Below are 15,081 nucleotides of genomic sequence, written 5' to 3'. Positions count from 1 at the left end.
AGAGCACGATGTGCTCGTGCGCACGAGCCGGACGGGCGATGCGAACTTCGGAGGGCGACGCGGACGAGGACGTCGAGGGCGGCAGCAGCCCTGACGGGTGAACCAGTAGGGGAGAATATGTGGCAGGAGAGCGGAGCGGGGGACTCACCGAAACAAAGGCCCGCGGTACATCGTCGCGGCCGCCATATCCTGATCTCCATACTGAGGACATCCGGATGGACGTCCTCCAGCTCGTTGAGGTACGTGTCGTAGACCCGGATGGGACCTGGGGAGGAAACAGGCGAGGTGAAGCGCAGGACAGGTGCAGACTCTTCGGGGCACCAGGACCGTAGCAGCTCGCCGCGGCCCTTGAAACCCAATCTCCTGGTCGAGAATTTCCGGATAGACGTCCTCGGGCTGTCTTCAGCGTCCAGGACGAGGCTGGCCGGGTGGGTGAATGGGCGTGTCCACATCATGTCCGCTCAGACCTGCTCGCGGACGCGCATATGTGACTCATAGGGATAGAATGAAAATAATAATAAAAAAAGACCTGCTCGCGGCGATGGGAAAAGCGAGGAGCGCAAAAGGGGAGCCTAGCGGGGCAGACTCGTTGGTAAGAGCGGGGCCGCGGTGCGATGTGGTGGGCCTGAAATACTAATCACTGCGCTGAGGACGTCGCGTCCTCGGTGTAGTGTTAGGGGGAGAGCAGGTGCAGAAGGAAGTGAGGGACGCAGACGATGGCGAGAGGGCGGGTGAAGTCGACGGCGCGAGCGGAGGACGAGATATATTGCGGTTTCGAATCCCGCCGGGGTAAAGCTCCTCAGGCAGCAGCAGGCAGCGCAGGGAAAGAATTCAGAAAATAAGAAGTTGGTAGAGCCAAGTCACGTGAGTTGTGACCGACGCGTTGAACGCGTTGCGCGCGCGCGTCTCGGACGCGCGTCATTCCTTGCCTCCGTCTCTCACTCACACTGTACACCATGGCCTCCGAAGAACCAATCGGGCGCATGCCTACCGTCTCAGGTTTGCTTCCGTATTGTCTACGCATGCACGAGCACGCACTGATGCTTACATTCCAGGCTTCAGGCTCGCAAAGCCGATTGGTGGTGGCGGTTTTTCTGTGTGAGTGGCGTCGCACTGGTTCTCCTTGGCCGTCCCCCGCGTCGGTGGACGCCGCCCGCCCGCCCTGCAATGCGGCACTCTCTGTGGGGTGTCTTGAATGCTTCTCCTCCTCGTATCTTTCTCCTCGTGATTCAAACTTCCGTGCTCATAGCTCGTGTATCCTAGCGTGTACAAAGCCATAAACACTAACACCAACCAGGTCGCCGCCTGCAAGGTCATTTCCATCACTTCTGAGATGGGCTCGTTGCAAATGAACGCGATCGACAAAGAGATCAAAATCCACACCGCCCTCAAGTACCGCCATATCCTCGAGCTCATCGGCGCCGCCAAGTTGTCCCCCGAGCAGGCCGCCCGGGGCGGGTACCATCCGGCTTACTACCTCCTGATGGAGATCGCTGCCGGGGGGGACCTGTTCGACAAGATTGGTAAGTCCTATCTCTTTCGTCACCGCATCCAATGCTGACGCTGCTCGCGCAGCGCCTGACGTCGGTCTCAAGGAGAACATAGCGCATTGGTACTTCACCCAAATGATGAAAGGCCTCGTAAGCTGCCGGTCCGCCACGCTCTCGTCCTCCACGTTTAACGCTGTCGCTCGCAGATATACCTGCACGAACAGGGCGTATGCCATCGCGATCTCAAGCCGGAGAACCTCCTGCTCGACGCTGCAGGGACGCTCAAGATCAGCGACTTTGGTCTCTCTGCTGTGTACAAGATCAAAGAGACTGGCCAGACGCGCATGCTCAAGGATCGCTGCGGCAGCTTGCCATACATCGCCCCGGAAGTGCGCGCCATCGGTCTCCTCCACGTCGCACAGCATACTGATCTCGCTCCCAGCTCGCCTTCTCCGACCCGTACGAGGCAGAGCCGATTGACGTCTGGGGGAGCGGCGTGATTCTGTACACAATGCTGGCAGGGAGTGAGCGCACGCCCCGTTTCAACCGGTCACGCTCGCTGACGCTCCGACAGACACCCCGTGGGATGAACCGACGCGGGGAAGCCAGGAGTACTCTGGGTACCTGACCGGAGAGGCCTTCAACTTCAATCCATGGGCCAGGTTCTCTCGACCCGTCCTTTGTACATCTACTCTGTGTTCCTGCAGGGTCTTAGGTGACTGACCCCTCGAACGCATACACAGCGCTTGTTACCGGGATGCTCGCAATCGACCCGAAGCAGCGGATGACGCTCGTAGACGTGGCCATGGACAAGTGGACGTCAGCGTGAGTGCCACCGCGGTCTGCGGCCTACTTAGCGCTGACACGAAGGTGCACAGACCAAGCCCGTTCCAGAATCAGGGCCCGCGCGCGATCGCGGAGTCGCTCACGCAGGGGCTCCGCGAGAACCGGGACATGTCGCTCGCTGGCCTTCAAGAAGGGCTGGACGTCAGTGTCATCCCCGGGACATACCTCTCTCAGTTTACGCAGTCCCTGATGCTCTTCGTGCGTCTCCGTTCTTTCGCTCGCCCGCCCGCCCGCGCCCGCTGACGGTTCGCGTAAAGTCGCAAGTACCCGGAGCGACGCGTCCGCGGTACCTGAAGTCGCTCACGCGCTTCTTTGCGGGCCTGCATCCACGCGCACTCTTGATGCTGATCATGGACGCGCTGACGGAGTTGGGCGTGAAGTACAACCCAGCGAAGGAGCTCACCGCGGACCCGGACGACCCCGATAGCCGCCCGCAGCTGCGGATGCGGATCGGGGGCAAGGACAGACGGAAGTTGATCATGAAGGGGTACGTGGAGATTGAGGAGTTCGAGTTCGAAATTGGGGACAAGCAGGCGCAGGGTTCGTTCGTTGTTTTCGACCGGGATGTGGTGAGTCGTCGTCTTGGTGTGAGCGGAGACGGACGGGGACTGAGGATGAGCACAGGGAAACCCGTTGGAATGGCGGCTGTTGTGGAAACTGGTCGCGCAGCACCCGCTGGTCGCGCCGCACGTGTTGACGAAGAGGCAGTTGGAGGGGCAGTGAGGGGCTCGGAGGCAGAGTCCGAGATGTACAGTATGCAATCACATGTGCAAGATATAGTGAACACCGATGTATGAATGCGCATATCCCGAGTCGGTTTGGAAATTCTTGGGAAGTGCGGGCGGACGGCAAACGCGACCACGAAGGAAGGGTGCGATTTCACGGCGACCGGAGTGCGCTCGGCGCTCGCCACGGCTTTATCTCACACCACCATGTCCCCCGGCCACACCCATCCTGCTTTTCTGTCCCCCATGATGGACGCGATGGACGGCGCCGACGAGTCACAAGCAGCGCCTGCGCTCATGAAGACCAAGCTCCCGAAGAATCAGAGGTCCTGGCGGTCCTCAGGTACAGACAAGCCCGCCGACGTGCTTCCGCCCCCTCGCGCCCGTTTCTGAGCATCTCCTCCGTACACTGCCGCAATGGGTACAAGATCCTCAAGTGACTTACGTCTGCGTCCCGCATAAAGGCATATGAGTTCCACCTTGCACTTGCGGGCGCTGTCATCGACGGGAACGGGACGGACTTCAAGCCCGGAGACGAGATATTTGGGTGCAACCCAGTCCGTGAGTCTTCCCGTCTCTGCGTCATCATCCACACTCTCGCGCACCAACACCAACCCTTCCGTCCCTCCTCGCGTTCGTAGCCGCGACGATCTGGTCCACCTGGGGCGCGCTCGCGGAGCACACCCGCGGTCGGCGCGCGGGGGCTATCCAGCTCGCAAAGGCATGGGGCGCGCGAGGAACGAGTACGTGCGCGTGATGGGAGCGGATGTGTTCTTAGATTACGCAAAGGCGCCGCTGCATGAGCAGCCCGCGGCGGCGGCGAAGGAGGAGACGGCAAACATGAATGCATGAAGGACGAGGGGGCACGGCCTTAACACAAGCGCCCATTGGTAACGCCGGTCAACGGAGCCCGGAATTTGAAGCGGCAAGTTGAGGACACTGGCATCGTCCGAAGACCGAGTCTAGACTCTCAAGATTCGGCGAACGAGATCGAGAACCTTGATCATGTATAATCCGGATTCCGGGACCCCAACACAGAGCATGGCAGGAATGACCAGAGCATCTTTTCGGAGACCGCTGCGTGCATCCGCGGGCGAGGTCGTTGTCATACCACGTCACTTCCACATGATGTAATCCAGCGGTCATAGATTATAAAGCTGTGAGGTAGGCAACGGCTGTAGGCCCCGCTCACGCTCCTGAAAACCGAAGTACGAGCATGACCACACCGCCAAGGGGATAGTCTTGGAAAAATCGACCTAAGTCCGCGATGAATGGGGTCGATTGGGTTCGTGAAAGCTTCTCTGAGCGGCGCGTTCCCTCCGTTGAACGTGGAGGTCTGCCGAGGGGAGACTACGCGCCCTCGTCTTTTGCTTACGGCTGTGATCCCCGCGCGATTCGGCGCTGCCATCCTGGAACGCTGAGCGGAAGCGGTTGTGGCGCGTCGGCAATGGGCCAGGAGGTAAGAGCGGTGCGCCAAGGCGCCTGCGCAGTATGCATTCGGAAGTAGAGGGAGGCGAGGGGGGCGAGGGTGGCGAGGTGGCATGTTCGTCGCGGTTTGAGGGGAGACCGCGTCCTGGCCAGTGGCGAGAGGTGGCGAGGGCGTGGGAAGCGCTAGATTAGATAAACGCTGGCGAGATCAGATTCAAGCGGTCGGCGCTCGGCGAAGACTCGTATAAAAGCGGTGGCCCAGAACGCACCAAGTTGACTCACTCCCTCACCTTCCCCTCCTCCTCCCCCTCATCGGTGAGCCAGTCAGATGTATATCATACAGGGTAGAGACGCTGATTGAAGTCCCAGAATTATGAACGGATCTTCCTGCGAGTGGACCCCAAGCTCGTGGAGGAGCAAGCCCGCCGCTCAGGTGACGGTTCACAGACTCGATCAGCTCAGAAATATCAGCTGATGTATTTTCAAAAATGCAGGAGGTCGTCTATCCAGATTGCGAGAAGCTGACCAAGTGAGTTGCGACCAGCTCCCAAGACGGTTTCGAGAGCTGACAGACTCGAAGAGTTCTCAATAAAATCAAGACGCTCCCGCCTCTTGTGTCATCTTCCGAGGTGAGAAAGTGCTGTATGGGTCCATAAGAATTGACTGAAGCCGTTTACAACAGATCGAGCGTCTCAGGACACAATTGAGCTCAGTGCAGAAAAACAAGGCTTTTCTTCTTCACGCTGGCGACTGCGCTGAAAGCTTCGACGCCTGCACCCATGTCAGCTGAGAGCTACACCGGAAGAACGTGCATACTAAAATGGATTTTTACAGGAAAATATCTCCAACAAGATTGGGTTGATCCTCTCCTTCTCTCTTATAATCATCTGGGGGGCGCGTCTGCCCATCGTCAGTTCTCGTCACAGTCACGCCATCTGCTGTTGTGCTCACACTATGTCCTCACAGGTGCGCATTGGTAGGATCGCAGGACAGTATGCTAAACCTAGGAGTAGCCCTACAGAAAAGATCGGAGACCGTGTTGTCATGAGCTTCCGGCGAGTATTCTAGTCCGCCCCCGTTCCCCGCGGGCTGACAATTTTCCGGTTTCAGAGGAGACAACGTGAATGGGTACGCCAATAATAGTACAAAAGTGGTGTGTACCATCTCACCTGCGCCCACAGACTCGACCCAGATGACCGCACTCCCGACCCGAACAGGATGTTGACGTGAGTGCCACGCTCGTTTCCGACATCGCGGAGAGTTGATGCCCCACGACTGCTTCGCAGCGCATACTTTCACTCTACCACCACTCTCAATCACGTCCGTAGTCTCCTGACGTCCGGGTTCGCGTCTCTGCACCACCCCAAGGACTGGTCGCTAGGCCACGTTCGTTCCCCGGCTGTGCGGTAGGTCTCCCGTGTGCGCCACGCCCTCACAACCGCTCTAACGCATCGCGGCGCGCAGCGAGGAGTTCGAGCGCATTACGGAAGGCCTCTCCGACGCGCTCGAGTTCTCGCGCACTATCGGCTTCGCCAAGGACAGCCTGAGCTACGAGCACGGCGGCGGGCGTGGCGCCCTCGGCGAGGTTGACTTCTACACCAGGTCCGTCCCCCTCTCGCGCGCCGCGCGGCGGTGGCGGCCGCGCTGACCAGTTCCGTCTCCCTCCAGCCACGAAGGGCTGATGCTCGACTTCGAGGAGGCGATGACGCGCGAGTTCGCGATCCCGTCCTCGCTCGGCTCGTTCGACCCGGACGGCCAGGCCGCGCGCGCGCACTACAACACCTCCGCGCACTTCCTCTGGATCGGGGACCGGACGCGGCAGCTCGACGGCGCGCACGTCGAGTACTTCCGCGGCATCCGGAACCCGATCGGGGTCAAGGTCGGGCCCACGATGAAGGCCGACGAGCTCGTGCGCATGCTGGACAGTGAGTGCCTCTCGCAGTGCGCTCCGCCGAGCGCGGAGTCGCCGACCCGCGCGCGCGCTCACCGCCCCGCAGTCGTCAACCCGGATCGCGAAAGCGGCAAGGTGACGCTCATCACGCGCTACGGCGCAGGAAAGGTGGGTGGACGGGTGCCGACGCGCACCGCCGTTCGCCCCGCTGACGCGTGCAAGCACAGGTCGAGGAGCACCTGCCGGGGCACATCCGCGCGGTGCAAGAGTCTGGGCACCCGGTCATCTGGATTTGCGACCCCATGCACGGAAAGTGAGCGTTCCTCCGCCACCCGTCAGCGCAGGGTTCGCATGTGCTGACACGCGCGGCGCAGCACGTTGACGTCGTCCTCGGGCCTCAAAACGCGCACCTTCGGCACAATCATCAGCGAGCTGACGGCGTGCCTGCGGGTGCACGCCGAGTGCGGGTCGAACCTGAACGGCGTCAGCCTCGAGTTCACAGGCGAGCTCGCCGAGGACGGGTTCAGCGTCACGGAGTGCATGGGCGGGAGCATGGGCCTGCTCGAGGATGAACTGCCCCTCCGGTACCAGTCGTTCTGCGACCCGCGCCTCAATTTCGAGCAGTCGCTCGGTGCGTGCGCACATGCGAGACTTGGCGATGTACTGACGATGATTTGTAGATGTCGCGTTCTTGATCTCGGACCACTTCAAGAAGCAGCGGAGTGGGTCGAAGAGCTCCTACGGGGACGTTCTGTACAACGAACTTGGCGGCAGGAAGACGACGAGGGGATGACTCAACGGACGAAGATCTCGTCTTCGGAAGGGCCATATGATCTAACATGAGAAGTACGCTGAAGGGGCATCTTGTAAACAATGTAAGCTGTATCTGTATGAGGATGCATATATATGTACATCGACTACCTTTGCGTCGCATGTCAAACGAGATTTCAATGCATCTTTAGGATAGAGCGATTAGATAAGATCGAGGGACTCCAGCGCGCGATCGCTATCTTCCAAACGCCCGTCGCCGCCTGCAGCTTGCGCTCCGCCGTCACCGTGCACACCGACCCCTTCCGCCTCTCTATCCCATCTACACAGTCTCCACATCCCCCTATGGCGAGCACGGAAGAAGCGGCCACCTCTGCGCCCCCAGCGCCCCCTGTGCCGCTCTCGGTGCTCTACTGCGAAGGTCCGCCGCTCCCTCCGCCGGCCGCGCGCACGCACCCGTCCTGACGAGCCCACGATCGCGCGCGCCCGGCAGTCTGCTCGTTCCCGCTCGAGTACTGCGAGTTCGGCGCGAGCCTGACGAAGTGCAAGGAGTGGCTCAGGGAGGAGCACCCGGCCCTGTTCGACAAGTACTATTCCGAAGGTGCGTCTCGGGTGATGGGCGGTTGAAAGGGGCTGGGGGCGCGGGCCTGGGCGACGATGGAGGGCGTGGAGGAGGGCGGTGCGGGCGTCGGGCTCACGCACTGCGTTTTAGAGGCGCTGCAGGCCAAGATTGGGACGCTGAGCTTGGAGGCGCAGGAGAAGCTGGAGAAGGACACGGCGAAGAAGGAGGCGAAGGCTGAGGCGAAGGCGGACGCGGCTCTGAAGAAGAAGATGGTGTGTGACATGTTCGTTCGTTGAGCGGCACTCTCTTACTTCCTTTTTTTCAGGCCTCACAAGTGAGTGAACACCTCTGAGCGATCGTGCCGTCTTCTCATCCAGGATGTATCTGCAGGTCACGATCAAGCGGATTGAGCGGAATAAGCGGAAGCACGTCACATCCATCCACGGGCTGGAGGCTTTCGGTGCGTTCCATGCATCCTCGTTTCCTCCAGTGTGCCCGACTCAGTGTTTTTCGCTATGAAAGATGTCGACCTGAAGAAGGCGGCCAAGTTCTTCGCGCAGAAGTTCGCGACCGGGTCGTCGGTGACGAAGAACCCTCAAGGTCAAGACGAAATTGTTGTCCAAGGAGACGTCAGTTACGACATTATGGAGATGATCGAAGAGGGCGTGGGACTGCTCAAGAGCGTACCGAAAGAAAACGTGGTGCAAGTTGAGGAGAAAGCGAAGAAGGGTGGTTGAAGGATGGTTCCCAGCTAGGCCGAAATGTATCACCGCTCCCTGGTAAGCGGCCCTCCTATCATCAAGTTCTCCAGCCTTCTAATGTGCGGGACTTCGCCCAGTATCATATATACCTAGCCGAGCGCCCTGTCTCAGTGATTCTTATCCTCTTGGGGTGGTTCCACACACCAGCGAACACCGATGCCCAACCATGCAGATAACTCGAACGCAACGCTCCCGACCAGCAAGCCGTGTGCACGGAAACCGTGTTAATCAAACAGTCATTAATCGAGTTTGAGACCCCCGAAACCCAATCTACCTAAGCAGTTGTGGTATTCATACCCCTCATCAACCATTTCACCCTGCCGCCAATTCGGAAGCTAGGGACAGTGAGCGGGGACAGTTCCGTACAACTCGCTACAGCGCTCGGGAAAACCATCCTCATCGGTACGTTCCCCTCTATCTCTCGCGCATGCAACTCCATATACGCGCTCACTAGGGGCCAAAAAAGTGTCTTTCCGCGACTCGCCCGTCATTTCGTCCCCACTTGACACATGGCCCTGATTTCCCGCGTACGTCCTTAATAATCGCTCTCTCGTGCATTTCCTCATTCCCGTTGATACCCAGCTGGGGGGAACTTCCTTGACGGCCACGCGGTCGACACGTTCATTGCACCCCGATGGAGACCATTGTCGCCTCGCGATTGTCACCCACTTTCGCGCGACGTCCCCGCACGTCAGCGCGGAACAGTTGTGCTACCGCGCGACTTCCATTGACTCTGGTTCGCCTATCATTCTTTGTCTTCCACTGCGCACGATCTCATGTACGTGCGACAGACGGCTGCCGTACGGTATATTGTCACGTTCCTAGAGGCCGAGCAACGGCTCTACAAACATCGTCGGGGATATGTGGTCATAGATGTGTTTTCACTTGTCCCCGCGGGCCCGCAGCGACGCATTGCTCAACGTGTGAGTTCTATTCTTCTATGAGCTTTTCGCCCGCCTCACACTCAGACTCCACAGCTGACGTGCGCCGGTCCTGTCGCAGCTACGTACCGCGCACGGCACCAGGTCGATCCGCATGCTGCTTGCCGCACCTCCCGATTCGAAGACCGCACTCCGGGTCGGGGACGGGCTGTTCTGCGTTGGGCGCGCGCGATGCAGGAGCTGCAGCACGCACCCTCCTTCGGCGGGTCACTGTGTGGACCGCGACCACGGTTGCGGTGGATGGACGGGTGGGTTGGGAGTGCGCAGGTCACGACGAAACGTGATCAAGGTGTGTCTCGTCGGCGATCGCTGCCAGGCTGACATCTTGCTCGACAGTACACACGAGACCGCTTCTGTGCCGCCGGGCGGCTGCATTCAAGAACGGGAACCGTCCTTGTCGCGAGAGCGTGGAGACGGGCGGCGGCGTTGGTGGAGGACACACGATGTCAGTCCTCGCGCGGTTGAGGCAGTGCGCACGGTTTAGAGGCTTGAAGTACCCGCCATCCGCCGGGCACTGAAGGCGCGGACAACGTCCGCAAGATTGGGCGTCGCCCTTGAAGGCATGCGGGTGACTAGTATGCGGATATATAGTACTAGTAGACATGTTCGGCTGCACAAGACCAAAGTAGCGTGATGATTGAGCACCAGGCCAGGTAGGGAAGGCACTGAGCGCATCTGAAGTGGTCTGGTTAAGTACACGGTGCATGCGCACTGTACGGCACGTGGTGGACACCGTAAAATCCTCATAGCAGGAGAGGCGGAATTTATAGTTTGCTCGTGACCAGGCAGTGCTAGACATAGTTGCAACTCAAATGCGCGGCTGGCCGCACGTTCTTTATCTGCCCATCTATCGTCCTGTATCCCTTCTCGTGCTCTACGACATGCAAGCCATAGACCCTACGCGGCCGTCCCCCCGGGTTCCTCCTGAGATTTCGGACGAAATCATACGATGCCTCGACCCATCACCGTGGACGGACAGAAAGACACTATTCCATTGCATGCTCGTTTCCCACAGCTGGCTCCCCGCAAGCAGATATGTCCTCTGCTCCAGCCCCGGCATCCTTCAGCCATTGGAGACAGCCCGTCTATTTCTCACCCGCGAAGTTATTCAGACTTCCCCTCCTCTCCGACAACTTACCACCGGTGCTGAAGATTCCAAGAGACCCTCTCCGTCTCTGGGAGCCGTGTTCATTTGCATGGCAATCCACGCACCCGACCTTGAAGCCCTCACACTCAGTCATGTCGCATCGACTTCCAAAATCCCACATCAGTCCTTCCTATCTATCTCCGCCCTCACGAAACTCACGACACTATCCTTAACATATTGCAAGTTTCCCTCGTTCGCGATTCTTGGACGCACACTTGCCGCAATCCCTAATCTACGTGATTTTACCACATATGAAGTTGAATTCCCTATATCGCCTAACGACACCGTGATCAAGTCGTACACAAGCCCCAGACCGAAGCTGCACAGCGTCTCACTGTACGGGTTTGAAAACGAGGAGCGAAGGTGCCTCGATGTCCTGTTGCACTACATCGCAAACACCTCATCCTGTACTTCACTCAAAACCGTCGCTGTTTCCAAGCAAAGAGAGCAAAACGCCTCCAGTCTGTTTGCGGCACTCCACACAGCCGCTCTTGCAAATCTTCTGCCAGCAGTGGATGACTTCCAATTCGCAGATGAATCTCACGTTGGTACGACTTCCCACAACTAGACACAGACCCTCGTGTCAGCATGCTGACACTGGCACCCACATAGACATATCTTTCCTGTCGAGCTTGCAAAATGTGAGAATACTCAGCCTCAATTTCTACCGGGGTACAACGGATACTCTACTCGAGATCGCGCGGGGCCTGGTGCAAGGAAACAGTCCCCACCTCGTTGATCTCACACTTTCCCTGCCCCTCGTCGCCTTCACCCTTGCAACGGAGGCAGACTTCATCGAGCTCGCCGAACTCACCTCCCGCACACCCTTCTCCAATGTGAAGAAAGCGAGAATTTCCCTGTACTTGGACAACATCTGGACAGAAGACGGTGATATAACGCTGGGGGACGAAGAGGATATAAAGGCATCTGGAGCACGAGCATTGGAAGTCTTGGCTATGGTGTGGCCCCTCATCCATCAAGATGCACAAGTAGACTTGTCTCTAGGCAACAGCTCTTCGGAGATCTGGGAGTGGAGCCGGAAAGAAAAGGATGGAGAGATGAGAGAGAACTGGGAAAGTGAGGTCGAGACGGGAACATGCTTTTGGCAAGGAGAAGGTTTGTCAAACAGTGACATGACGCATCTCATGTTGACTGACAAGCGAACGAGCAGGAAAGTTTTGGGATATTCTCAAACCGGAACCCGAGACGTAGTGAACATGTTATCGAACGAAAGTGAATGCAACGCGGTAGAGGAGATGTCTTTGCTACTCAGAACTCGGCCGTGAATACTCAGATACGATCCCTAGACTTTGTCAGACGACACCGTGCCACGACGTTCGAAGCCTACTTCTCTTTCTTCTGACGGAGTCCTTCTTTTCTGGTGAAGCTTTAGACAGAATGGTAAACGTGTTAAACATACGAATAATGCACTATACTAACCACAAAGCTTCGATCCCAGCCGAAAACAACCCATGCTCTGATTGAATAAGCGTAAATGTTTCTCACAATCCTCTGATGCGCCGATCCAACTAATGTGCGACTGGCGATCTCCTTTACCGAGTGCCCGTGTCAACGTGTTGCGCCGGTGGAAACCTCCCCCGCGGGCGCCGAGTCGAGATCGCCGCGCTGAGTCGCGCACCTGAAGTGCCAGACGATGCCTCTTGGTCGCGCGTGCCGCGGGAAGTCGGATCTTGTCCACGTGTGCCAGGTTGGTCAATTGTCCGCAGACGGGACGGGAGGAGGAGCCTCGCAGGACCGAACAAGTTATGCGCCAGATCGGCAAGAACGACTCACCGTGTGCCCAAGAACAGTCTCGATCGCGGGCGCGCTGCTCCAGAGCGAGATTGCCCTTCTCCGCCACGGCCTGTCCCTGCTTGACCGCCCAAACACTTGCGCGACTTCCCCGATGGCGACGATGTGCGCTGCGGCATGTTCGACGACATCGAGGTTCGCCTCGGCTGGGGTGCGAGCGCAGAGGTCGTTCGAAAGGTCCCAGAAACCGGGCTCGTGGTGTTTGGAGAAGTCGTCGACGTCGGAGGTGAGCGTCGGAGCCTGGAGGTTGGGGCACTGGCGTTCGACAGGAAAACGCTTCTGATCACATGATCGAGCTCCCTCAGGGCAACAGCGTGAAGCGCGCTAGTTCGTCGCCAACACACCCATCACCACACCATCACCAGGGGCTCTCAATATTTGTGGCTTCTCAGCTCACATCGCGCCGAGCTACACTCATTTCTATCTCCACAGGCGGTCAGCGGAGGCTACGCGATTCTTTCCCACACCTGGAGCCAAACGGAGGTGTCTTTTCACGAGATGCTGTGAAGCCACAGGAGAAAACCCACGAGACTTGGTATCAGACAAGATCCGCCAGACATGCATCCTGGCGGAGGAGCATGGCTACGACTGGGTCTGGATCGACACCTGCTACATCGACAAGACGAGTAGCACCGACCTCTCCGAGGCCATAAACTCGATGTTCCTCTGGTACTCGTACGCGGAGATCTGCTACGCCTACCTCGACGACGTCCCCAGCGACGACGAATTGGACACGGAGACGTCGGCTTTCCGCAGGGCGCGCTGGCACACGCGCGGCCGGACGCTCCAGGAGCTCATCGCACCATCCCTTCTCCTCTTCATCTCCCAAGACTGGGTCGTTATCGGAGACAAAATTGGGTTGGCCTCGCTCCTTTCCAATATCTCCGGGATCCGTAGGAAGGTCATCACGCGCGAGAGCCATTTCACCACTGTCAGTGTCGCAGGGCGCATGTCCTGGGCGTCGAACCGACAGACAACTCGTCTCGAAGACGAGGCCTACTGTCTCATGGGGCTGTTCGCCGTCCACATGCCGACAATCTACGGCGAAGGTCGCCAAGCTTTCCAGCGTCTCCAGCACCAGATCATGCAACAGCGGCTCGACACGACCCTCTTCGCCTGGGGCAGGTGGATGTCGACGGTGATGACGTCCATTCCGGCCGAGGAGATCTACAAGTCCTTCGCGACTACGAAGAACAACCACATATATCTCCTCGCGAAGTCTCCACACGATTTCGAGAAGCCTTTCGGGAACATGAACGTCTACTTCACCCTCACATTGACCATCCCTCTACAACCGTACCTTCCCGGCCACTGGAAGAACAGGGTCAGTCTGATGTTGTAGCCGCATCGAGTCATCGTCTCACACGACCTGCCACAGGAACCTCCGCCCAACGTTGACCCGACCACAGGGCCCTTCGGCGTGCTCGAGGTACCCCGCTTCCAGCTCACCAACTACGGCGTCGAGTGCCGACTCCCCGTGTTCGAGTCCGGCGGGATCACCATCGCGGTCCTCTTCTCCGAGACGCGCGACAGGCACATAGGCCTCCTCCTCCACCCGTCGACCGCGAAGATGCAGGACGCCGCGCGGCCCAAGTACCACGTCGGGCACGGGTTCCGCCGCGCGAACGGCTCGCTCTGCGTCCGCCGACTCGTCGCGCTCGGCGCCGACTGGCACGCGTTTGAGTTCAACGGGGAGCGCGTCCCCGCGGGCGCGTGTCGCTGGCGCGACCTCTTCATCGCGGACGCGCCGCCCGCGCGCGAGCGCGACGAGCGGCTCGTGATCTGCTACGCGCTACATTGCCTGCGGCCCGCGCCACCGTTCTGGGTGCCGCACTGGCTGGTCGGACGGCTGGCGGCGCTCGGGCTGGAGCTGAGGCGGCCGACGATCGTGAGCCATCCGAGCGCGGAGGGGGAGCCGTTGCTGTGCATGCTGCGCTTCCAGGCCTTGCGCGGGAGGGAGGCGGTCCAGATCGTCATGGGGACGTGTGACCAGTGCGTCTTGAGCGATGAAGAAGACGAGGAAGACGATGGGTCTGAGGAAGCGTCAGGTGGAGGGGAAGACGACGCGGATGAGGACAGAGCACAGGACTCCGGGGCTGATGCCGAAGAAGTAGACGGTACGGACACCGAGGAACTGGAAACAACCCCAGAGCCCGAGCCCACTACGGACACCGAACAAGAGCCGGAGGTCGACCTGACAGACGACAACGCCACGGTAGCATCCGGGGCAACCTCTGAGACCGAAGAAGCCCCCCGCCTCGGTGCGAACTACACGCATCCCGTCCACTGGGCACGGGTCTCGGTGTACTCCAAGGCGAACTGGAATTTCAAGACCGAATGGACGCACGACTGCGAGACAGACCACGTCGATGCGTGGCCGGGGATGAGCTGCGATTTTGGCGACGACGAGCGCACCGTGCGCCTGTCGTTCGCGCGGAGTCCCGTCGCGCCGGAGGTGACGGTCATCGCACACATCGACCTCCTCGGGACTGTGTATGAGGCGTTGAAGGCGCGAGCGCAGGTCGTTCTCACGCCTCCTCGCCGCGAGGGAGGTCTTCCCGCGCCGAGGCGTACCCTGACGATGGAGACGGCGCCGACAAGGGCATCATCGGAGTCGGAGTCGGAGTCGGAGTCAGTTTCTGGATCGGACATGGTTTCTGTTTCTGACACAGGCTCGGCATCCGCTTCGGGATCAGAGGATGGGCAGGAA

The 15,081-nt window shown here is 59.2% G+C and overlaps 5 protein-coding genes across 5 annotated transcripts; all 5 read left to right on the top strand.

Annotated features, from left to right (window-relative positions):
- Positions 1 to 956: 956 nt before the first annotated feature.
- Positions 957 to 3,059, top strand: BXZ73DRAFT_99496 (CAMK/CAMKL/CHK1 protein kinase; the record flags this gene model as incomplete). The annotated part of the gene is made up of 11 exons (XM_048028026.1): positions 957 to 999; positions 1,056 to 1,098; positions 1,264 to 1,523; positions 1,576 to 1,640; positions 1,697 to 1,879; positions 1,933 to 2,014; positions 2,065 to 2,172; positions 2,234 to 2,315; positions 2,369 to 2,534; positions 2,594 to 2,905; positions 2,961 to 3,059. 11 exons carry the CDS (start codon positions 957 to 959, stop codon positions 3,057 to 3,059), a joined length of 1,443 nt encoding a protein of 480 aa, XP_047879796.1.
- Positions 3,060 to 3,268: 209 nt separating this feature from the next.
- On the top strand, positions 3,269 to 3,913 carry BXZ73DRAFT_99495 (uncharacterized protein; the record flags this gene model as incomplete). The annotated part of the gene is made up of 4 exons (XM_048028025.1): positions 3,269 to 3,424; positions 3,526 to 3,622; positions 3,703 to 3,804; positions 3,840 to 3,913. 4 exons carry the CDS (start codon positions 3,269 to 3,271, stop codon positions 3,911 to 3,913), a joined length of 429 nt encoding a protein of 142 aa, XP_047879795.1.
- Positions 3,914 to 4,862: 949 nt separating this feature from the next.
- Positions 4,863 to 7,173, top strand: BXZ73DRAFT_88994 (DAHP synthetase; the record flags this gene model as incomplete). The annotated part of the gene is made up of 15 exons (XM_048025134.1): positions 4,863 to 4,922; positions 4,984 to 5,018; positions 5,070 to 5,118; positions 5,172 to 5,270; positions 5,324 to 5,398; positions 5,456 to 5,544; positions 5,600 to 5,617; positions 5,671 to 5,715; positions 5,776 to 5,895; positions 5,954 to 6,091; positions 6,158 to 6,414; positions 6,487 to 6,548; positions 6,608 to 6,693; positions 6,755 to 7,011; positions 7,061 to 7,173. 15 exons carry the CDS (start codon positions 4,863 to 4,865, stop codon positions 7,171 to 7,173), a joined length of 1,503 nt encoding a protein of 500 aa, XP_047879794.1.
- A 320-nt stretch (positions 7,174 to 7,493) lies between these two features.
- On the top strand, positions 7,494 to 8,447 carry BXZ73DRAFT_43886 (density-regulated protein DRP1; the record flags this gene model as incomplete). Its single annotated transcript, XM_048019226.1, has 5 exons — positions 7,494 to 7,569; positions 7,642 to 7,749; positions 7,861 to 7,984; positions 8,088 to 8,170; positions 8,233 to 8,447. The coding sequence occupies 5 exons, from the start codon at positions 7,494 to 7,496 to the stop codon at positions 8,445 to 8,447; spliced, it is 606 nt and encodes a 201-aa protein (XP_047879793.1).
- Positions 8,448 to 12,488: 4,041 nt separating this feature from the next.
- Positions 12,489 to 14,950, top strand: BXZ73DRAFT_99493 (uncharacterized protein; the record flags this gene model as incomplete). The annotated part of the gene is made up of 4 exons (XM_048028024.1): positions 12,489 to 12,597; positions 12,914 to 13,695; positions 13,750 to 14,864; positions 14,920 to 14,950. The coding sequence occupies 4 exons, from the start codon at positions 12,489 to 12,491 to the stop codon at positions 14,948 to 14,950; spliced, it is 2,037 nt and encodes a 678-aa protein (XP_047879792.1).
- Positions 14,951 to 15,081: the final 131 nt, after the last annotated feature.

This window comes from Epithele typhae (assembly GCF_022376455.1).
Source record: "Epithele typhae strain CBS 203.58 chromosome Unknown BXZ73scaffold_12, whole genome shotgun sequence".
Taxonomy (NCBI): domain Eukaryota; kingdom Fungi; phylum Basidiomycota; class Agaricomycetes; order Polyporales; family Epitheliaceae; genus Epithele; species Epithele typhae.
Note: the sequence above shows the minus strand (reverse complement) of the source record. Positions and strands in the feature narration are given on the sequence as shown.